At 41.4% G+C, this 23489-nt stretch overlaps 1 protein-coding gene across 21 annotated transcripts in view; it reads left to right on the top strand.

Annotated features, from left to right (window-relative positions):
- Window positions 1-23489, top strand: part of ERC2 (ELKS/RAB6-interacting/CAST family member 2) — an 829921-nt gene that overhangs the window by 135727 nt on the left and 670705 nt on the right. For 14 of the 21 annotated variants that reach the window (XM_074957759.1, XM_074957756.1, XM_074957751.1 and 11 more), the window contains exons 3-4: window positions 6718-6741; window positions 7345-7761. In XM_074957759.1, coding sequence (XP_074813860.1) covers window positions 6718-6741; window positions 7345-7761 — 441 coding nt within the window. The remainder of the gene's footprint in view (window positions 1-6717; window positions 6742-7344; window positions 7762-23489) is intronic. The other 7 variants (XM_074957753.1, XM_074957762.1, XM_074957766.1 and 4 more) reach the window with 1 other exon arrangement.

Here is a 23489-nt window from a genome sequence, read left to right on the forward strand (position 1 = left end):
CCCTGGTACCCATAAAATTTTACCTGTTTAGCTTTTGATAAGCCCCAGAGCTGGAATGAGAGGTTGTGGAATCTAAACAAAAATGCTTTATTTAATCAGCCTAATCCATCTATCAACCAACTGCTGTGGTATCCAGGCATGAAATAAACCATATCTAGAATATTAATCATAATTATAGCTAAGGAGGGAGGCAATGCTATTTGGCAAATTAAACGTAAACTAAGCTGCACATCCCTGGAAGTGTTTGCACTTTGTTCATAAATTCTAGAGCTGGTTAGAAAATGGGAAAATAAAAACCTGAACATTTTTGAGTATTCCTTTTGAAAAGCAAGGTTCAAAAATTTCAAATCAGCTCTAAGAAAACTATACTGAGTATATTGATAGTACAGCACAATGTTCAACTTGTATAATTTGAAATCTAAGAATGTGTGTAAGTATCTCTTCTGCAGAAACAATATTGAAAATACTTGGCACATTGTGAAAGCAAGTTTTTTTTATTTCAGAAGTATACTTACAATATCCAGGTTTCAGTAATCTTTCGCAGGACTGCTTTAGCAGGACCCAGATAGGGAGGTGAGCCCCATTAGAAGCAGGGCAGACTTTTAGCAAGGGGTTTCCAGGAGTCTCCTCCAGCACCTCAGTGGAACTGCAGGTTGATTCTCTTCCTCAGATACAGCGTTGGGGAGCAGATTGGAAACTTGCTTTCTTGAAGGCCAGGAAGGGATGGGAAGGGTTTAGTTTAATTTTCATCCTAAACTGTTCATTTACAATGCTTTTTGTCATGTTCTTTTTCCTTGTTCTTTGAAGAGGCTTGAGTGCTTTTGAATGTCCTTAATATTCTGGTCAATCATTTACTGCTGTGATAAAATAACTCCTGGGGATCCTGCTCTCTGACTTCAGAAGGTTGCCGGGAGTAACTACAAGATTCAGATTCTGAGCATCTTTCGTAGACAACAGGCATTTGGAATCTAAATCCAAAGGGATTGATTGTGTTGACTTTTAGGTTGTGAGAAATCATATCAAGAGTAAGGTTTACTTTAGGGACCCAAATATCCTAGAAAGCTTCCCTAAAGCAGTGCTAAGCACTTCTGTTCTGAAGGAGAACAGATGAGGTTAAGTATGACAGAGAAGTAAAATGAGACATCTTTGCAGATAAAAAAAAGGGTAAGTTTTTTGTTTTTTTTTTCCTCCCTCCCACCCTTCCAACCACCACATATTGGTGGTGGTGGTATTATTTATTTGTATTACTGCAGTGCCTAGTAGGGGTCCTAGTAGACCAGGACTCCACTTGGTAGACACTGTATAAACATAGAATAAAAATATGGTCCCTGCCCTGGATGTTGTTACTTTAATTGCAGAAGAAAAAAATTTAAAACATGGATACCTAACATTAGACTGCAGGTGCTCAGCACCTCTAAAACTCAAGCTACTTCTAGTTAGATACTTAATGTTAGACATCAAAGTTTGAAAATTTTAATTAGTGTGCCTATATTAATCTAATCCTGACTCTTGGACTCTGTTCTTTATACATTTTTTGTTTCTACCTATTTATTTAATTTACTAACTTTAATCAGTTAGGGCCAGATTCTCCCATCCTTACTCACAGTGGAAGCACCTTACTTTTCAAATAGTCCTCAGTAAAGTACTATTCAGTGAGTGAAGGTTGGAGAATTTTGGTTCTTGAAAAAAATGCTTATCCTAGAAATGCTTGCCTTAGAAATCATGCTGTATTTTTCCAAAGGTACGAGAAAGAAGGATGACTAATTGTTTAAAAACATACCCTTAGAAACCACACCTTGTTGCAGTCTGAAGACACCCGAGGCATCAGTATTTTGTTATAATATGATGGTGGTGATGATGATGATTGTTTTAATGATGCACATTCTTTATGTAAAGCTATTTTGGGATCTGAGGAACTGTCTGGCTTCTGGCCATTTGTTAATTTTTTGGTGCATGTATGTGTACTTGCTGTTAACATTTTGTTTGATATTTCAACTTTATAAATGTCCTTTTCTCCAGTGTATTTTATAACATCCGAAAGCAGTTGTTCACAGCAAACATTCCTCTTACAGCAACTGGTTGCTTTTGAAATCATTTGTATTGCTTGAGTAAGGACTACAGGATTTAATCCATGAGTATGGGACTGATTCTACCAGTAAGGGGAAAAATATTGATTAACCAATTCTGAGAGGATACGGATAAAAATATTTTACTAAGAGGGTTCTACAAGGTCCTGTGATATGCTGAAGACGTCTTTCATGATGCTGCATGCTCTGAGTTCCTATTGATAAAATGGGAATTGAAGGAGCATATTACTTCACAGGAGATGTGCCAAACCAGAGATGTTTGAACACCTAATAACATTATTTGACAAATAACAGCAATTATTCACTGAACAGAGTATTCAACCAGCTCTGTTCAGAACAGGATCACGTTTTAGGAGCAGGATGAATTCAAAAGTACTAAAATTAGTTCACTGACCACGAAAGAAGTAGATCATGCTTCCATGTAAGAAACCTGGAGGGATATTTGACACTTGTATCAATGGATTTTATATGCAAAGAATGCTCCGAATTGATTAATATTCTCCCATGCTTTAGGGATTGACTACAATACACTAAATATATATTACAAAGAATATAGTATATGGAAAGGGGCCAAAAACTATCTGACAGCAAGAGATTATAGTAAAGTTTTGGAAAAGGAACTGTCACTACTCTTGACAGTGTATAGTGAGACTGGGTTCAGTGGATTAGGAAGTAATACAGTTTAACTGTGGCTGGATTTATAAAAGGACTGAATAATTTTCTTAACAATAACAAGATTTGCTATTATGTCCCCCAAAGTAAGAAAGAAACCAAATCCCATGGTTCAGGATGCAGGCTGGTCACCTAAGGGGTCAGAAGATAATTTTTCCACTTTGTGCAGCATTGTGCAATTGGTCAGCTGTGTAATAGGATTTTTTCACCTTCCTTTGAAGTATCACTGCTGGAGGCAGGATATTGGATTTGATGGACTAAAGGTTTGGTACCAACTGGCAAATTTTATATGTCTGTGCCCTAAAACACAGGGCATTACATATAGGGCAACTTTATTCCATTTCTTTTCACAGTGTGAAGAGATAATATGATAGTGCAAGGTGGCCTTTCAGGTGTCCCATAACATCAAAATATTAGCTGCAGATGGTGCTTTTAGAGGGGTGTGTGTGTGTAAAATCTTAGCTGAATGTAGACACACACAAAAATCCTACATTCTAGATCAGGCATTTTCAAGAGTAGGGGGCTTCACCCTACAGGTGCAGCCTGCCCGAACAAAATGATAAAAACTCCTGTCACTTTTATGTACAATAAGAAAATGCAAATAGCTGTATTGGGCTTTAGGTGGGCCTGATTTGTGATATCTTTCTCATGCATCCATCAGGGCCGCAGGGACAAAGCAGGGTTTCCCCTTCAGTGAGACCACCATGACAAGTGAGAAAAGGCGTTTGCATGGCACTGTTGTAGCCGGCGTCACAAGATATTTACGTGCCAGATGTGTTAAAGATTCATATGTCCCTTCATGCTTCAACCACCATTCCAAAGGACAGCATCCATGCTGATAATAGGTTCCGTTCGAAAATCATCCAAAGCAGTGTGGACCGACGCATGTTCATTTTCATCGTCTGAGTCAGATGCCACCAGCAGAAGGTTGATTTTCTTTTTGGTGGTTTGGGTTCTGTAGTTTCAGCATCAGAGTGTATCTCTTTTAAAACTTCTGAAATCATGTGCCACAGTTCATCCCTCTCAGATTTTGGAATTCATTTCTGAGTCTTAAACCTTGGGTCTAGTGCTGTAGCTATTTTTAGAAATCTCACATTGGTACCTTCTTTGTTTTTTGTCAAATCTGTAGTGAAAGTGTTCTTAAAAGGAACAACATGTGCTGGGTCATCATCTGAGAAGGCTATAATGTGAAATATATGGTAGAATGCGGGTAAAACAGCAGGAGACATACAATTCTCCCCCAAGGAGTTCCATCATAAATATAATTAATGCATTATTTTTTTTAAACGAGCATCATCAGCATGGAAGCATGTCCTCTGGAATGGTAGCCAAAGCTTGAAGGGGCATACGAATGTTTAGCATGTCTGGCACGTAAATACCTTGCAATGCCGGCTACAAAAGTGCCATGTGATAGGGTTGCCAGGTGTCTGTTTTTTGACTGGAACATCCAGTCGAAAAGGGAACTTGGCAGCTCCGGTTAGCACTGCTGACTGTGCCGTTAAAAGTCTGGTTGGCGGCACAGCGGGGCTAAGGCAGGCTTCTTGCCTGCTGTGGCTCCGCACGGCTCCCGGAAACAGCAGTATGCCCCCTCTCCGGCTCCTACGTGTAGGGGCAGCCGGGGGGCTCCTCACTCTGCCCCTGCCCCAAACGCTGGCTCTGGGAACCATGGCCAACGGAAGCTGCGGGGGTGGTGCCTGCAGATGGGACAGCGCGCAGAGCTGCCTGGCCACGCCTCTGTGTTGGAGCTGGAGGGGGGGCACGCCGCTGCTTCCGGGAGCTGCTTGAGGTAAGTACTGCCCAGAGCCTGCATCCCTGACCCCCTCCCATGCCCCAACCCCCTGCCCGAGCCTTGATCCCCCTCCTGCCCTCTAAACCCCTCGATTCCAGCCTGGAGCACCCTCCTGAGCCCCAAATCCCTCATCCTCGGCCCCACACCAGAGCCCGCAGCCAGAGTCCTCCCCCGCACCCTAACCCCTTGCCCCAGGCCAGAGCCCCCTACCATACCCTGAACCCTCATTTCTGCACCCCGGAAGCCGCATCCCCAGCTCAGAGCCTGTACCCTCTCCCATACCCCAACCCCAGTCTCAGCCCAGAGCCCCCTCCCGCACCCCGAACTCTTCATTTCTGGCCCCACCTCAGAGCCTGCATCTCCAGCCAAAGCCCTCACCCCCTCCTGTGCCCCAACCCCCTGAGCCAGCCCAGTGAAAATGAGCAAGTGAGAGAGGGTGAGGAGAGCGAGGGAGAGACAGGGAGTGGGGGAGGATGGAGTGAGTGGGGGGTGGGACCTCAGAGAAGGGGTGGGGCAGTTGCGGGGCAAGGGTGTTCAGTTTTGTGTGAGTAGAAAGTTGGCAGCCCTACCATGCAAATGCCTGTTCTCACTTTCAGATGACATTGTAAATAAGAAGTGGCCAGCATTTTCTCCTGTAAATGTAAACAAACTTGTTTGTCTTAGTGCTTGGCTGACCAAGAAGTAGGACTGAGTGGACTTGTAGCCTCTAAAGTTTTACATTGTTTTGGTTTTGAGTGCAGTTATGTATAAAAAAATCTACATTTGTATATTGCACTTTCACGATAAAGAGATTGCATTACAGTAATTGTATGAGGTGAATTGAAAAATACTATTTCTTTTGTTTATCATTTTTACAGTGCAAATATTTGCAATAAAAATAATAATATAAAGCAAGCACTGTGCATTTTGTATTCTGTGTCGTAATTGAAATCAATATAATTGAAAAATGTCAAACATTCACAATATTTAATAAATTTCAATTGGTATTCTATTGTTTAACAGTGCGATTAAAACTGTGATTAATCACGATTAATTTTTTTGAGTTTATCATGTGAGTTAACTGTGATTAATCAACAGTCCTACTTATCAGTGATTTTATATGAGAAGTTGAGGCGCTTCAGAAAGTGCATTAGGATTAAAATATATAGTGCCATGTTTCCAAAATTATCAGAATCTCACTGATATGCTGCTGAGATTGAAAAGCTTTTACTTTGGATCATATGACTATCTAAAAGTTTATATTTTTATGAAATTTAGTACATTGTTTAGACAATTTCATGAATATAGGGGAAGTAGTAACTGCTGTGAAATCTGCAAATAATAATATGATCTGAAATTATACCATAAACTGTAATAATTTGGGACAATTACTTGTGGCCAAATCTAGTCTTCATTTAGGCAAATCTCCTACTGACTCTGCCTTCAGTAAGGACTGCAAGCTATCAGTGAATAGAAAACCACTTTATGCAGGCAGAGTATGGAGGTACAGAATACTTAAGGACAATCTGCAGTGTCGAAATATATGGTAATCTAGAAGAAAACAGATCAATACAAGTCGTCTTTATTCAGTGATGGAATTACAACTTTTGGAACACTAATAAATCTATTTGTAATATATCCACTGGCTAGAGTATGTCATAGCTTTAGAGTGATATGTTTAAATGCTTATAAAGTTGTTGGTGCTGTACTGTATTATACAGTGGTTCTCAACTCTGGTCCACCGCTTGTTCAGGGAAAGTCCCTGGCGCTCCGGGCTGGTTTGTTTACCAGCCACGTCCACAGGTTCAGCCGATCGCGGCTCCCACTGGCCGTGGTTCGCCGCTCCAGGCCAATGGGGGCTGTGGGAAGGGCGGCCAGCACATCCCTCGGCCCACGCCGCTTTCTGCAGCCCCCATTGGCCTGGAGCGGCAAACCGCGGCCAGGGGGAGCTGCAATCGGCCAAACCCGCGGACGCGGCAGGTAAACAAACCGGCCCGGCGCGCCACGGACTTTCCCTGAACAAGCGGTGGACCAGAATTGAGAACCACTGGTATAATACAATAAAATGATTTTTTTCTGTTGAAAGTACTTTATGTTGAATTCAGTTCTTTCAGTTGAATATTCTTTGCTTGCATTTGACCTTTCTTTATGTTGATTTTGCTTCATTTTTTCATTTACCATGCTGTTCAGTTTTTGGATGCCAGGAGAACAAAGGTTTGTCCTCTATTTGCAGTCAATTTGTTTTGCAAAATTCAGTATTGCTTACCATTTGTTCTATTTTTGTTGTTTGAGATGCAGTAATCCTGTTTACTAAAGTTGTTCATAGCTTTATTTGCAAAAAAAATTAATTAATTAATCTTTATTTATGGTGAGGGCTATGATTTGCCTTCTAGCATGAACAGTGCCATTGAAAAAAGTGAAAGGCAGAATTACTTCTAGTGTATGAAACAACTTAGAAAACAAGGAATACTGCATCTTCAAGCTTTATAGGCACAAAGTGTACTAGTGGTTGTGTCACTTTGAGATTTTTGCAACAGTTCACTTTCTCTTCACTGCCTAGTTTTATTAAGCATTAATTTTACCTGTAACTGACACTATTTTGTATTTGTGTTTCCATCTATGTTTTAAATTTTTCCAGTAGCAGTTGAAAACCTTCATTACAAGTATTTTGTCACAGATGCATTTGACATTTTTATGTGGCCACTTGGTAGAATCATCACTGAGTCTGTTAACTTTTGTACCTTTACCTACCAATAGCTTAACAGAAGAAAAACTACATTTAGATCCTTCAGTTACCTTTTTTTTTTTGTATTATAGCATTTGCAACTGACCATCCAGGCACTTCAAGATGAGCTTCGAACTCAGAGAGACCTTAATCATCTTCTTCAACAAGAAAGCGGAAACCGAGGAACTGAGCATTTTACTATTGAGCTTACAGAGGAGAATTTTCGAAGACTTCAGGCAGAACACGATAGACAGGCTAAAGAGCTCTTTCTCTTGAGAAAAACTCTAGAAGAAATGGAGTTGAGAATTGAAACACAAAAGCAAACACTAAATGCCAGAGATGAATCAATAAAAAAGCTCCTAGAAATGTTGCAAAGTAAAGGTTTGCCATCCAAAGGAATGGAAGATGACAATGAAAGAGCTCGAAGGATGGCCGAGGCTGAATCTCAGGTTAATCATTTAGAAGTGATTTTAGACCAGAAGGAGAAGGAAAACATACATCTTAGAGAGGTAAGAAAAGCATCTTCCTCTAAAATCTTTTCAGATAAAAGGACACTGGCAAGGACATTTGTCCTAATTTTGAAAATATATTTTATACTACTTTGAAACTTGAAACTGGAATCTATTTTCTTTTTGACTTTTCTTAAATCAAAAAGGATATTGAAACATTTAATTTCAAATTCTTCCAATTCACAAACACGTAAACGTAAGGAATTACATGGACTCTGGAAACAGGTATAAGAAAAGAAATTAGGTCATGTTTTGGGTTTTCCTGCTTTGATAGTGTCTCTTTAACCACCAAGATACATTTTCTTTGAAAAGTCAAACTTATGCAGCTATTGAGGAGAGAATGAATAGCTACTGATACTGAAAATTAAATAAGGAAGAGTTGACAAAAATGGAGTAAAATGATGCAAGCTTATTTTTTTTTCTCTTTGGCTGTCTTGTTCTTGGCATTAACACATGCAGGTTTCTGCTTCTGGGGGGTTGAATCAGACGAAGATCTGTGGCAGATCAAAGCATTGCGTGTTGAATGTGAAGTGGTGGGAACTGGCTGGTACAGCAAATGCCTTTGCGACACCCTGCCTTTTCAGGGAGGAAGAGTAAAGTTTTGTTCTCTAGGCATTGTGGATGATAAAGCCTTTATCCTGAAGATCTTTCTCAGGCAAAACTCCCATTAAGTTATCCATTAGTAGGGTCTGAAGTCAACGGGATATTAAAGGAATTGCACCTGCTTGCATCAGCACTGAATTTGGCTCAAAGTCTGCTAGTCTGTGTTGTACTCTATAGGCTATTAATCTAGCTTCCTGGTTTTGATCTGCTTTTGGCAGAATGACCTGTGCTGTTTATTTTAGGGTTAAATGATTTATTCATTTTTCATTGGCACTGTTTGTATCACGGAGCTTAGTATCAGTGTTGTTTAGGTCTGTGAGTAAAGCTACAGTGTATAGGAATGGAATGTGTTTTACTTTCAGGTTTCATATACTGCTTTGTGATGGGAAGTGATGTTTGTTGCTTTGATTGAAATAAGGTCATATCTTTTTTAAAAAAATATTTATTACCAAAGGTAATTGAACTAATTCTACTCTGAAGTCATAGATGGGGAGTTCTTGTGAACTTGCATTATTTGTTTGAATAATTGGAAGTGCATGTGAGGTTTTGGTCCATTTAGTATAGTCTTCCAGTACTGTATGGTGTGGAAGAACTTTGGAGTTTTTATGGAGAATACTTTTGGAAGCAGTTTGAAACTCTGATATATTATGAAACCAGTGTATGAATAATTTAGGATGTGTTTACATTTTAATCTCTCTAAAAAAGTATTTGTTGTTTGGGGACTTCAACTAAAATATAATAATTACTGTCTTTTAGAGGTTGATCTGTAGAGCCCATGTTTTGTCCCTAGGAATGGTATTTTCTTTTGGAGGCCATCTTGTATACAGTGTCAATCAAACCCTTAAAAGTTTTTTTTTTAATTTGTATTTACTTCTGCTGTTTGACTGCTTGATGTTGCACCTGGGCTAAATAAAAGATGAGTGATTCTCTCCACAGCAACAGGTTGAGGTCCTACTTGCAATCATGTGCTTTCTGGTACTATTTAATCCTTTCACTGCTAGTTTCTGCACTAGTCTCCATGTGACAGAAGAATGGCGTGTTTAAAGAGAATCTCAGTTTTATATGATGTCAACACCCTTCCTTTAGCTTTCTTTTTACTATATGTGACATAAATAGAATATGGTCTTCAATGTTTGTTTTAATCATTATGACTGTTCTGGTGTGCCTTAAACACTCCAGCGGCTGCTGTTACCTGTTGTTGATAGAGGTGCAATTCTGCCTCAGAGGTGTGCCCTCTGTTTCCCATAACTGCATCTGTGATTCTTCTTTTACATCTATAAAAATGGTAATAATGTCATCCCTTTTTAGCTCCAGTAGATAACTAGTATTTGCGATCTGCTGGGTAATTTCTGTTAGGAGGAGAAATTTCTGATGGAATCAGGTATTTCTTTGATGCAATCCTGTTTTATTTTCAAGGAATGTAAACAAGTCCTGTTTCTGTGGACACAGTAGTTAATAATCAAACAACAAGAGGCAGATTCCTTCATCAGAATTCCAAGTCTCTTTTCAGCCAACACTGCACCCAAAATACTATCTCTTGGCTTTCTCTCAGGCTCACACTACAAGTGTTGCTTTTGCTGTCTCCTTGGCTTTTTTTGTTCCTCTCTGCTTCCTTTCTGATGCCTCTGACTGTTTTCTGTCTTGTAGACACACACAGCTCCAACAAACAATACACAGAACTCTGTGTTTGCATTCAGACCCCAGGGAAAACCTCTCAGACCACATGGCTCAACTCCTATTCTGGGTTTGCCATGCTAATCTGGGATTTGGGCAGTGTTTTGTATTATTTCAGCTATAGCTAAACGAAAGGCATTAATGGCTCCCTCATTTAGGCTGAATGGATGGCTATCATGAAACTGCCCATTAATCAAAAAAATACTCTCTGAGAGCTATCCAATCTCCAGCATAACAATAATTAAAACTGGTATCTTTAAAAAGAAGATAAAAAATCATATTCGTTACTATTTTAGACATTGACTGCTGATACAGATCTCTCCTGTCCAACTCTGTAGACAGCTGAAGGAGGACTTTGGACCCAGAAATGTAAAAATCATTCAGTCGATGAATTACAGCAATACTGATAAATACAATATCTGTTTTATGCAGTTTTCCATTTTGAAACCCCTTTCATATCTTGACACTGTAATTGCCACTAAAATGTTAGTGTTGAAAAATACCGTTAAGTCAAGGTGACCAACTTACTCAATTTGGGTGTGGGGAAAAACTTGATCAAATAAGTGAAATCCAAGACCTTATCCAGGCTCAACATTACATTTGTAACTGATGAGAATTAATTTTCAGTTCTTTTTTTTTCTTCTCATACACTCCATTGTTGGTTCTTAATATAAAAATAATTTTCAGTTGAGTGTTTTAACTCCCCAAAATTTAGTTGGGCATAAACACCCAAACCTTTGGGATCTTAACCGAATCTGCTTGTATTTTAATAAAAGGAGTATTTGCGGCACCTTAGAGACTAACAAATTAATTTGAGCATAAACTTTCGTGAGCTACAGCTCACTTCATCAGATGCATGCAGTGGAAAATACAGTGGGGAGATTTTATTTACCATACACATTGTAACGAGAGCGTGCATCCAATGAAGTGAGCTGTAGCGAGAGTGATCAGGTAGCAGAGAAAAAAACCTTTTATAGTGATAATCAAGGTGGGCCATTTCCAGCAGTTGACAAGAAGGTGTGAGGAACAGTATGGGGGGGAAATAAACAGCTTGAGGCTGGGAGTGGAGGTGTCATTACACAAAGTAAAACTATTTCCACATGTTTATTTCCCCCCCTACTGTTCCTCACACCTTCTTGTCAACTGCTGGAAATGGCCCGCCTTGATTATCACTACAAAAGGTTTTTTTTCTCTCCTGCTGGTAATAGCTCACCTTACCTGAAAAAAGAAAAGGAGTACTTGTGGCACCTTAGAGACTAACAAATTTATTTGAGCATAAAGCTTTCGTGAGCTACAGCTCACTTCATCATGTTCTCTGTGTATATAAAATTTCCCCACTGTATTTTCCACTGCATGCATCCGATGAAGTGAGCTGTAGCTCATGAAAGCTTATGCTCAAATAAATCTGTTAGTCTCTAATGTGCCACAAGTACTCCTTTTCTTTTTGTGGATACAGACTAACATGGCTGTTACTCTGAAACCTTGTATTTTAATGTTCACTTAGTGCCAATAAAATAAAGGGTAAAAACAGGTTGTATCTGTAAAATCCTAAAAATATACATACTTACTTTAACCTTTTGAAATTCCCTTCTCCTAACTCAACCAGATAATGTCCCCTTTTTGTAATGTGTGCTGCCTCTTAAAATAAAGTTCAGGTGTAACTCTGCCTTGTTCCCGGTTCAGCCCAGAAGGATGCTGAAAGTTGAGGTTTCTGGGATTTATTAAGTTGTAGGTCTCTATAACAAGGCACAGTAGGAATATAAGTAGCAGGGTAGATAGATAACTTGTTTCCCACACAAGGCTAAAAGATTTGGAAGGAGCAGGAGCTCTCTTGGTCATTGCATTGAAAGGACCTGAAGCTATATATATGGGTAAGAATATGGAAGACACCATTTGTTACTCTGAGGAAAAGGCTTTTTGGACTTATTGGTTTTTGGAACTTTTTCTGCCATTGGGATTTTGTATTGGGAACCCAGAATTGGAGATAGTTTTGGAAGAAGGTAAAGACAGTGGTTTTGGGTGCAGAAGAAGTGTAGGTTTGAGGCCTGGAGTAGGCAACTTCTTACTTTTTTTAGGGCCCAAGGCTGGAACTTCTGAGTAAGAGAGGCCAGAAACTCATTTTCACATATACACTCTCCCCCCATGCCTCTGGGACAAGCTGAATGCATCCTCCCCAGTGAGAAACCTGTGAATTAGGCAAAGAGTGGAGAAGGTTTGGCGTTGATTTGAGACTTATGATTTTGTCTGTCATTATCTTGGAAGGGGTGGAATTTTGATTTAGCTAGAGGACTAAATTAACATGTTGTTGAGGGAAATTGAGGGAATAAACCTCACACACCCCAAACTTCTACTAATTCTCTCTCTTTTACATCAAACAGGTCCTCAGGTTTCTCTTCTCAGTAGGCTCTACCCATAAATATTTTCTTCCTGTCAGGCCCATTACCTTTAACATCCCCCTGGGCGGGAGGTCATGGACTCAGATTCACTTTTCTGAGTGCTGTATGGCTGCTATATTCAAATTTTAAGTGCTCCTGGATTCTGAAGGTCAAAAGTGTCCCAAAGATGTTTCCACTTACTACCGTTCCCTTCAAAGTACATGAGGGTTTGGTTACCTTTAAACAGTTCCTAGACTACATCTGTGTATTGGGATGATGGTTTTTGGTTTGGACTGGAAGTCATACTTGCTGAATATTGCTGAGGGAGGCTGAACTTACATCCAGCACTAAGAAATTTAATTTTAAGATAAGGAAACATGTAACTTGGGGTACCAAATGGGCAAATTCAGCCTCCACTTCTGCCCCTCCCACCAACAAAATGGAGGCCCTCAGAAAGAGTCCTGTCCATAAGTTAGGAACAGTTTTGGGACAGACTGCATACTATTAATGAATCATACCCAATTTTGCCACCTCGGTCTTTCCCTTAACAAACATTAGCAAAGCAATGGTCCCAACATAGATGTTTTGGACTCCACTCTGTGATGAAATATTCACCAAGAAGCTCCAACTCCATGAGGCTAGATTATCCACTATAGAAAAAGAATATTAGAATGTCAGGTAGGTGCTGGTTGCTCTCTGGTGTTATCTCTTGGGGCCTTCTTTTTTGTTCTGGTAACTGACTATGTCCCCTCTGCACTGGCAACACATCATGAAAGTTTCCAATCTTCAGTTGGTACTGCATTTCCTCTCTTTATGGCTGTATACTTTGAGTCTTATGTTACTTGAGGACACCTGAATTCAGATTTTCTCTCCTGAGAAGGTAGAAAAGCTGTGATCTAAAGGGATCAGGCTCCATGGATGGGACCCTGAAACCATGCCACACCTCACCTTAGTGGCCTTGATAGGAAGAAGGCCCACCGAGCCAACCAGGACCCAGACAACACTGGGGTTTGATATAAATTGTCAGCCTCGTTTTGGAGGCTATGCAGGGAGGCATTGCCAGCTGGGAGCAAATTACATGCAGTGGAGTCCATTTAAGATCAACACCTTAAAGAAATGATCACTTTCAGACAGGGGAGAGAGAGAGAGAGAGAGAGAGAGAGGATTGTGCTGTCCAGAAGCAGAGAGCTCTTATCAACCCTTGGAGTTACTCTGTATTGTTTGTACTGTGGGGTATTATGTTTATAAATTTACTTCTTGCAAAACTGCATGGAATGAAATACACAGACTTTTTGCCAAATTAGTTTCAATTTGGACTGTGCCAGAATCTGTTCAATAAAACCCGATCCAGACAGGGTGACATTAATCTCAAACCTGAATCTCTGTGAACCTTTGTATTGTTCTAGCCCTACTATATTTGATTTTTAAAAAAAGATCTTTTAAAGGTATCTTGAAATATCTTCTCTCACATTTCTGCCAGAACAAGAAACCAATATTTTGTAAAATAAATCTGTTACATTTCTATATATCTCTTTATTGGCTGGTTTATAGCGATGTGTAAAATTCATTGTTTCAAAGTACAGAATTCTTTATGCTCACTGCATCTCTCTTCTGATTTGGATGACACTGCTCTGATTTCTTTTTGTAAGAATGATTAATGGATCTGCAGGAAGCAGTAAGAGAGAGGTCAGTCTTGGTAAAATTAACAGCTTGGATTTAGTTTAGTATTGTTACCCATTTTGATCCAAGTGGTTTGCAAGTATTTGGGGTCGTCTTGGTTGCTTGTGTTAGGATGAGAAATTGATGATGGAGACAGGTACTTCCTTGATACAAAGACTGTACACAAAGTCCTGTTTCCCTGAACCCAGTAGGAATCAAACAGGAAACAATTTCCTTGCTCGATATTCCAAGCTGCTCTCTATATCAGAAGTGCTCTTTTTTTCTTAGCTTTTCCTCAGGGTCATGCTACAAGTACTTCTCTTGCTGCTCTGGCTTTTGCTGGTTTCTTCATCTGCTTCTGAGATGTTTCTTTCATTTGCTACACATATGGTTCCACCAAAGTAATACACAGGCTTCTGCATTTGCATTCAGTGCCCAGTTAACCCCTCTGCCCACATAGCTTAGCTCAGGGGTGGGCAAACATTTTGGCCCGAGCGCCACATCGGCATTGTGAAACTCTATGGAGGGCCGGGTAGGGAAGGCTGTGCCTCCCCAAATGGCCTGGCCCCCGACCACATCCGCCCCCTCCCACTTCCCGCCCCCCTCAGAATCCCGACCCATCCAACACCCCCTGCTCCTTGTCCCCTGACTGCCCCTCCCGGGACCCCCTACCCCTAACCATCCCCTCGGGACTCCACCCTGTATCCAACCCCCCTCCCCCGCTCCCTGTCCCCTGACTGCCCCGACCCCGAAAGGCCCCCCAGACTCCCATGCCTATCCAACCCCCCTGTCCCCTGACTGCCCTCTGCAATCCCCTGCCCATTATCCAACCCCCTCCCCACCCCCTTACCATGCCGCTTACAGTGGCAGGAGCTCGCAGCCCCACTGCCTGGCCGGAGCCAGCCACGCCGCCTGCGCTGCCTGGCAGGAGTGGCGGGCCAGAGCGCTGGCTGCCCACTGAGGCTATGGGGGAAGGGGGGATATTAGGGGAGGGGCTGGGGCCTAGCTTCCCCAGCCGGGAGCTCAGGGGCTGGGCAGGACGGTCCCACGGGCCGTAGTTTGCCCACCTTTGGCTTGGCTCCTGACTGACCTTGCCTGTGGCTTCTCTTTTGGACAGTGGCTGTTATTGTTTCAGCTATCTTTCTCTACAAAGACACTTAACTGCTTCTTTAATTTGTCCTGACTGAAGGGTGGCTACTATGCCCACCAGCATCAATGAAGATTCACACAACTCCTGTCATAATAATATTGTTCCAGTGTATTCAGATTCTTTTGAGAAGAAGTCAAAATTATCACAAGCTCTTCTTAAAAAATGAGCTTCTCGATTAAAAAATTAGCGAATGGAATGGTGAAACAAAATCCTCCCCTCATTCAAAATAACTTTTTGCATGTCCAAGAACCACATAAAACCTTTTTCTGGATTGTTAGACAGTAGGTTGCTCTGAGTGTCAGGCAGCAGAACCAAGCATATTTTATTATGGCTAACTGCATAAGACCCTAGGGTATGTCTACAGTATGAAATTAGGTCAATTTTTTAAAAGTCGATTTTTAGAAATCGATTTTATACAGTCGATTGTGTATATCCCCACTAAGTGCATTAAGTCGGTGGAGCGTGTCCTCAGTACCGTGGCTGGCATCGACTTACGGAGCGGTGCACTGTGGGTAGCTATCCCACAGTTCCCGCAGTCTCCGCTGCCCATTGGAATTCTGGGTTAAGCTCCCAATGCCTGATGGAGCAAAAATATTGTCGCGGGTGGTTTTGGGTACATGTCGTCAGTCTCCCCTCCCTCCCTCCCTCCGTGAAAGCAACTGCAGACAATCATTTCCCGCCTTTTTTCCTGGGTTACCCGTGCAGACGCCATAACACGGCAAGCTCAGCTCACTGTTGCTGTTGCGAGCACTGTAGATACCTTGCGCATTATACTGCAGTATGAGCAGAATCTGGCTAAGAGATGGCTGCATGAGGATGATTGTGAGGAGGACATGGACACAGACATCCCTGAAAGCATGGGCTGTGGCAATTGGGACATCATGGCGGCAGTGGGGCTGGTTGATATATTGGAACGCCGATTCTGGGCCCAGCAAACAAGCACAGACTGGTGGGACCACATAGTCTTGCAGGTCTGGGATGATTCCCAGTGGCTGCGAAACTTTCGCATGTGTAAGGCCACTTTCCTGGAACTCTGTGATTTGTTTTCCCCTGCCCTGAAGCGCAGGAATACCAAGGTGAGAGCTGCCCTGACAGTTGAGAAGTGAGTGGTGATAGCCCTCTGGAAGCTTGCAACGCCTGACTGCTACCAGTCAGTTGGGAATCAATTTGGAGTGGGCAAATCTACTGTGGGGACTGCTGTGATTCAAGTAGCCAATGCAATCACTGACGTTCTGCTATCAAGGGTAGTGACTCTGGGAAATGTGCAGGTCATAGGGGATGGCTTTGCTTCAATGGGGTTCCCTAACTGTGGTGGGGCGATAGATGGAATGCATGTCCCTATCTTGGCACCGGACCACCTTGCCAACCAGTACATAAATCACAAGGGGTACCTCTCAATGGTGCTGCAAGCGCTGGTGGATCACAAGGGACATTTCACCGTGGGATGGCTGGGACAGGTGCATGATGCTTGCATCTTTAGAAACTATGGGCTGTTTGAGCAGCTGCAAGAAGGGACTTACTTCCCAGACCAGAAAATTACTGTTGGGGATGTTGAAATGCCAATAGTTATCCTTGGAGACCCAACCTACCCCTTGCTCTCATGGCTCATGAAGCCGTACACAGGCAACCTGGACAGTAGTAAGGAGCAGTTCAACTACAGGAGAGCAAGTGCAGAATGGTGGTAGAATATGCCTTTGGACATTTAAAAGCCTGCTGGTGCTGTTTGCTGACTAGGTTAGACCGCAGTGCAACCAGTATTCCCATTGTAATTGCTGCTTGCTGTGTGCTCCATAATGTCTGTGAGAGTAAGGGGGAGATGTTTATGGCGGGGTGGGAGGTTGAGGCAAATCGCCTGGCTGCCAATTTTGAACAGCCAGACACCAGGGCAATTAGAAGAGCACAGGTAGGCGTGCTGCGCATCAGAGAGGCTTTGAAAACCAGTTTCATGACTGGCCAGGCTACGGTGTGACAGTTGTGTGTGTTTCTCCTTGCTGCAAACCTGCCCACTTTGTTGATTTTAATTCCCTGTAAGCCAAACACCATCCCCCCTTTGATCACAGCTGGCAAAGAAAATAAAGTCACTATTGTTTTGAAACCATGCATTCTTTCTTTATTAATAAAAAAAAAAGGGAGATAACTGATAAGGTAGCCTGGGTGGGGTAGGGTCGGGTGGTGGAGGAGGGTTGGAGGGAAGGACAAGGGCACATTGCTTATTTTAGCCACACTACAAATCAAAACTGTTTGAATGACAGCCTTCTGTTGCTTGGGCCATCCTCTGGAGTGGAGTGGCTGGGTGCCTGGAACCCTCCCCACTGGCGTTCTTGGGCGTCTGGATGAGGAGGATATAGAACTTGGCAAGGAGGGCAGGCGGTTGTACAGTGGATGCAGCGGTGATCTGTGCTCTTGTTGGCTTTCGTGCAGCTCCACCAGATGCCTGAGCATGTCCATTTGCTCCCCCATTAGCTTCAGCATTGCATCCTGTCTCTTCTCATCACGCTCACTTAATGCTTTCCTGGACTCTGCCACTGAATGCCTCCATGCATTCAGCTGTGCCCTGTCAGTGCGGGAGGGCCGCATGAGCTCAGAAAACACACCATCGCGAGTGCGTTTTTTTGCCTTCTAATCTGCGATAACCTCAGGGATGGAGATGATGGGGAGGAGCATAGAAACATTTGCACCTGCAGAGGGATAAAAAGGGGAGAGTAAAATTTAAGATGATACATTTCTGAGAACAAAAGGGAGACTCTTTCACAGTGAATCAAGTAATTCACAGCAGACAGTACATGTGTTTTAGGTACAAGGTTGCATTTTGCCTTTTATATTGAGTGCCTACTGGTATGGTGACACATCACACACGGCTGGGCAACAGAATTCAGGCAGCCATGGTAAGCCAAAGGGTATGCGGGTTTGGCTTCTAACGCCTTCATAACATGTGGGAATGTTTTCAAACTGCAGCGTACTCCTTTCCCATAGCAAGCAATGCCGGTTGGGATTGCCATTTAAAAGGAGGGGCTGAGGTTTTCAGGTGGATTTGCAGCACACACCTCCCTCTACCCCGCCGTGTGGCTATTTGGGATGATCCCTTCACCCCTCCCTCCGCCGCGTGGCTATGGGATGATCCCTTTTAGCCAAGCGTAAACAGCCCAGCATGAACAGGGTCCTTTTACTGTTCCCTTACAAAAATTCCCCTATTTCAACCAGGTGACCATGAATGATATCACTCTCCTGAGGCTAACACAGAAAGATAAAGACCAAATGTTGCTTGAATGCGATCAAAACCCAAGACCATTCGCTGCCGTGCTTTGTGCTGCAATGATTCCAGACTACTTACTCCTGGCTTGGCGTGGTAAAGTGTCCTACCGTGGAGGACGAAATAAGGCAGCCCTCTCCAGAAACTTTCTGCAAAGGCTTTCAGAGTACCTCCAGGAGAGCTTCATGGAGATGTCCCTGGAGGATTCTCGCTCCATCCCCAGACACGTTAATGGACTTTTCCAGTCACCGTACTGGCCACAGATGCATCCCAAGTCTTCAGGGCAAATCAAACATTAAACACTATTGCTTTTAAACCCTGTACTGTAGTTACAAATGTGCAGTCACCAGAGGTGCCTCCTCTGCCTTCAGAGTCGGGGATCCTGCCTTGGGAGGGTATTGGCTCCAGGGTGATGAAAAGGTCCTGGCTGCTGGGGAGAACGGATTCACTGCTTGCCTGCTGCGCATTCTCCTTCTCCTCCTCCTCCTCTTCCTCATCCACAAAATCCTCCTCCGTGTTGCGTGAGACTCCCCCCTTGCAGGTGTCCTCGGACAGTAGTGGTGTAGGGGTAGGGTCCCCCCCTAGAATGCCATAGAGCTGATCATAGAAGCGGCATGTATGGGGCTCTGACCCAGAAGGACCATTTGCCTCCTTTGTCTTTTGGTAGGTTTGCCTGAGCTCCTTGACTTTCACGCGGCACTGCTGTGTGTCCCTATTGTAGCCTCTGTCGATCATGCCCTATGTGATTTTGGCATATATATTAGCATTTCTTCTTCTTGATTGGAGTTCTGCCTGCACAGATTCTTCTCCCCATACAGCAATCAGATCCGATGTCTCCCGTTCGCTCCATGCTGGAGCTCGTTTGCGATTCTGGGGGGACTGCATGGTCACCTGTGCTGCTGAGCTCGCCACGCTGACCAAACAGGAAATGAAATTCAAAAGTTCCCGGGGTTTTTCCTGTGTACCTGGCTAGTGCATCGGAGTTGAAAGCGCTTTCCAGAGCGGTCACATTGGAGCACTCTGGGATAGCTCCCAGAGGCCAATAGTGTTGATTTGCGTCCGCACTACCCCAAATTCGACCCAGCAAGGTCGATTTTAGCGCTACTCCCCTCACCGGGGAGGAGTACAGAAGTCGATTTTAAGAGCCCTTTAGGTCGACAGAACGGGGTTGCTTGAGTAGACGCATTCATTATAAAATCGACCTAATGTGGCTAAATTCGACCTAACTCTGTAGTTAGACCAGGGCCAAGAGTCATGAGAGATGGGTTCTAGTTTTAGCTCTACCACTGATCTGCTGTGAGTCTGGGTAAGTCACTTAATATTCATGGAATACATGAAAACTGCAGCTGTTAGATTACCAGTAATAGGAGTCAAGGCTAAGTGGAGAAGGTCATTGTGGGCCATGTTAGGAAGACGTTTCACCATCTGTAAAATGACGATATTTTCCTACCTCCTAAGTCTGTTGTGAATCTTCTATTATTCATGTCTCTCAAGTGCATTGAGAACCTATTTAAGAGTCTTTATAAATGCAAATGATAAGCTTCACTGAATTCTTGGTGCCAAGGTTTGAATCTTTCTCTCACTTTTTCTCCTGTCCTTTAAGTCTCCCATTTTTGTTTTTTATTGAAGATGAGCAATTTTATTTTCAGTTGAAAAGCATAACAGAGAGAAGGCAAGAAGTGTTCCTCTTATAAGAAGTTGTTTTAGCCATTTTAGTGTTCTTGCCTTTTGCTGACTCCATCATTAGTAGAGGCAATCTGAGGAGACTAGTGATAGGTCTTTATCCCTGAGTATGGCTAAAAGGTCAAACTCTTCCTTTAGAAAGGACAGGCTCAGAGATTAAGCAGCAATTGAAGTAATGATAGAAGCCTCCTGTTTGTGTGCTCCTGCTCCTCCTGTCATTGGTATTGTGAAAGTATATGTCCTATGCACTCCCTTCCTTCCATTTCAGTGACCTTCGTGGAGATTAGAGCGTGGGAGAGAGACATACAAGCAGTTAGTATGTCCAACAAGCAGGAATAACATTGAGAAATAAAAATTCTTCTTTTCCTATTATTAATTGATTGGAATCAGTCTTGTGAGATATTTAACACTTCGTGCTTCACAATCCTGGACCCATTGCACTCGCTCTATTATGTTTGCTGTTACAGTTGCACTAACTAGTATAGCAGCGAAGAGGTAACCGTGCAGTCATATCATAATGTTTACTCCAGTGATACATTCCCTGGAGTGAGATCAGAAAAGCCTTCGTGTTGGAATACATGAAAACTGCACCTTTTAGATCACAAGTAACAGGACTCAAGGCTAAATGGAGAGGGTCATTCTGGGTCATGTTAGGAAGATTTACCTGTAAGAATGGAAGATTTGTAGAGAGGCAAGTAAAAGTGGAGTGAGGCCTATTGAGGTTTGTAGAAGGCGAAAAAAGCTAGCTAGACTGAACTTGATATCCTGCTATTCTATCACAGAAATGGAAAAATGTCAATGTAGTTAGCTTAAATATTTAAGCTATTTATATTAATATTTAATATTTGTATGGGTGTGATATGATTTTTTTGAAGAGGGGTTTCATTTATATTCCATCTTTTAAGAAACTTAAATATATTTAATATATTTCTTTCTGAGAAAGGAAAAAACGGGTTTACATATTCCTCGGGTGTCTGCATCTATAACATACAGTGTGAATGAGGTGCTATTTCACAGTCTAGTGTCATTCTTTGAACAAAAAAGATTTATATAAATAACCCAAAGCATTATATTGAATTTTGAATCCAGTTTTAAAGAGTAGCTTTTTGAAAGGACAGGGAGTTTTTTTCCATGATTTTTAGAACTTCTTTACTCATGATCATATTTCAACAGCTTAAAACTGAATCCTTGTCTGTAACTGTTTGCCTTAATTGTACACACACGTTCATTTTGTTAGGGTTTTTCAGTGTTAGGTGGATTGTACTGATATTTTTAAGAGGTGAGTGCATTGAAGCATTTGCTTGAAGAAGAAAATCACATACAGTATAATGAACTACATGGTCCTTGCAAATATACACACATAAGAAAAAAGATTGTGTTAGTCTTTGCAGTGTCCCTTTTAAATTAAGCATTTTAAAAGTTTAAAATGTGTTTGAAGTCATATGAAGTCTTATTATGGTTTGGTTGGCATTCAGAATTAAATATTATGAAGATCATTAAACATACATTCCTATCACAAAATGTGAGATGCCTGCCTTATACTTTGTAAATTGGTTATCATGTATCTTTTCTAGGTTTTTAAATAAACATTTTTCTCCATAAGTTTGGGAGAACTTTAGGTAATATGGTGGTTTTATCATGTGGAAATCTAGCACAGATGTTTGGTATTACTTTTTTTAAACATGATGACCACACATGATTTACCCTAAGTACCATTAAGTATTTTTTTATTATTGCTATTAAAAACTTGCCTTAGGCAAAGTCCCACTAAATTTCTAGTAAAGTCAAATGTTAAAATTCCAGTAAGTATTATTATATATAACACGCAGCATCTCCTATATAATGTATAATTTCGCTAAAACTGAATCTGAGATCATATTTAGTTTCATACATGCAATTTAACCCTTTTCTTGTATGTATTCTTAAAATAATGCTATAATGTGTAGTTTATAGCTACAGTTTTTTATACTTTGTAAAAACTTTTTGATTACAATTTTGTACTTCAAACTTTCAGGATTTTTTAAAAAAATTCTGCTTCTATCTTTGAACTCAGTTGGTCAAATACTGAAGGTTGATGATCGGACTTGAACTGCCAGCATGAATTAGTTATTGCATGTTTTAAAAGTTATTAATGGAACAAAGTTCCTTCTTCCACTGTGAATAGAACAGATGCCTTGCAGACTTTCAATGTTTACTGTAAATGCCTTGCATTGGAGCCAGTAGTAATTTACTAAGGAAATACTTTATCAACACCAAACGTTTTTCCCCCCGAACTTAGTTATACAGATTAACAACCACTCTAGACTAAACCTCTTTATTAGGCTCATTAGTGCCTCTTTCTCTTTTATTTCTACTGACCAGGCTCAGAATATCAATATAATCAGTTACTAGAAGAATGCCTTCTATTTTAAAAAGGTTAAGTCAAAAATTTAAATTTGGCCTCCCTAAACCTTTTAAATACAGGATTCTTAATATGTTGGTTAAAAATACATCCTTATACAAACGAGCCTCATTAAGGCAATTATTTTATATCAAAATGTAAATGTAATATGTACATTTTAAGGTGACCTCTTAGGTTTGGAAGAGGACTTTGCAATCATAGTAGTTGCTCCAGATATGAAAAAATAGAAATATGATTATCCCCTGGAGGACAGTAACTACTCTTAATGTCACCTATTCAGCTATATTTTCATTATGCACCATATTATTCTTGTGAGGGTGCTCAGTTACAACACATTGTACAGTGCATGTGAAGAATTGGAAAGGTTACAGACTAAAGATTCAGTTTCTGTAAAAGACAGAACCACTCTCAATGAAGATTTTACAACAAGTTTAGAACTTGTATCATGATAAATCTGTCAGTTTAAAACTGCAGTGGATACTTCTGAGTAACAAGTGAAGAAGTAGTTTGCAGTGTTGCAGATTTGAAAAAATAATCATAGGTGGAGGTAACAAAGGTATTGCAGGAATCCAGAATTTACGGATAAGTCAGTTTTTATACCTTCCAATACATGGAGGTGATAAAGGCATCTTGACAGCATTCCTGGAAGGTGCAATTTTCAGAAGGTAATTTTCTAGGAACTATCTCGAATTGTAAAACTGTAACCTCAGACCCAAGTATATAAATTGTATTGTGGCAGGGCTGCGTGTCCAATCCACACAATTTTTGATGGTTGCAGGTTTGACATAAGCATCTAAGGAGACTATTAACTAAATGGAGAAGTCCTGAAATTCCTTTCGTTTCCACCATATTTTCTCTTATTTCTTTCCATATCTTCCCTGTTTTTCTCTTCCTTTTCCATTATCTGGTCACACTAGCCTGGATCCACAAACA

The sequence above is a fragment of the Natator depressus genome, chromosome 7 (assembly GCF_965152275.1).
Source record: "Natator depressus isolate rNatDep1 chromosome 7, rNatDep2.hap1, whole genome shotgun sequence".
Classification (NCBI taxonomy): Eukaryota; Metazoa; Chordata; order Testudines; family Cheloniidae; genus Natator; species Natator depressus.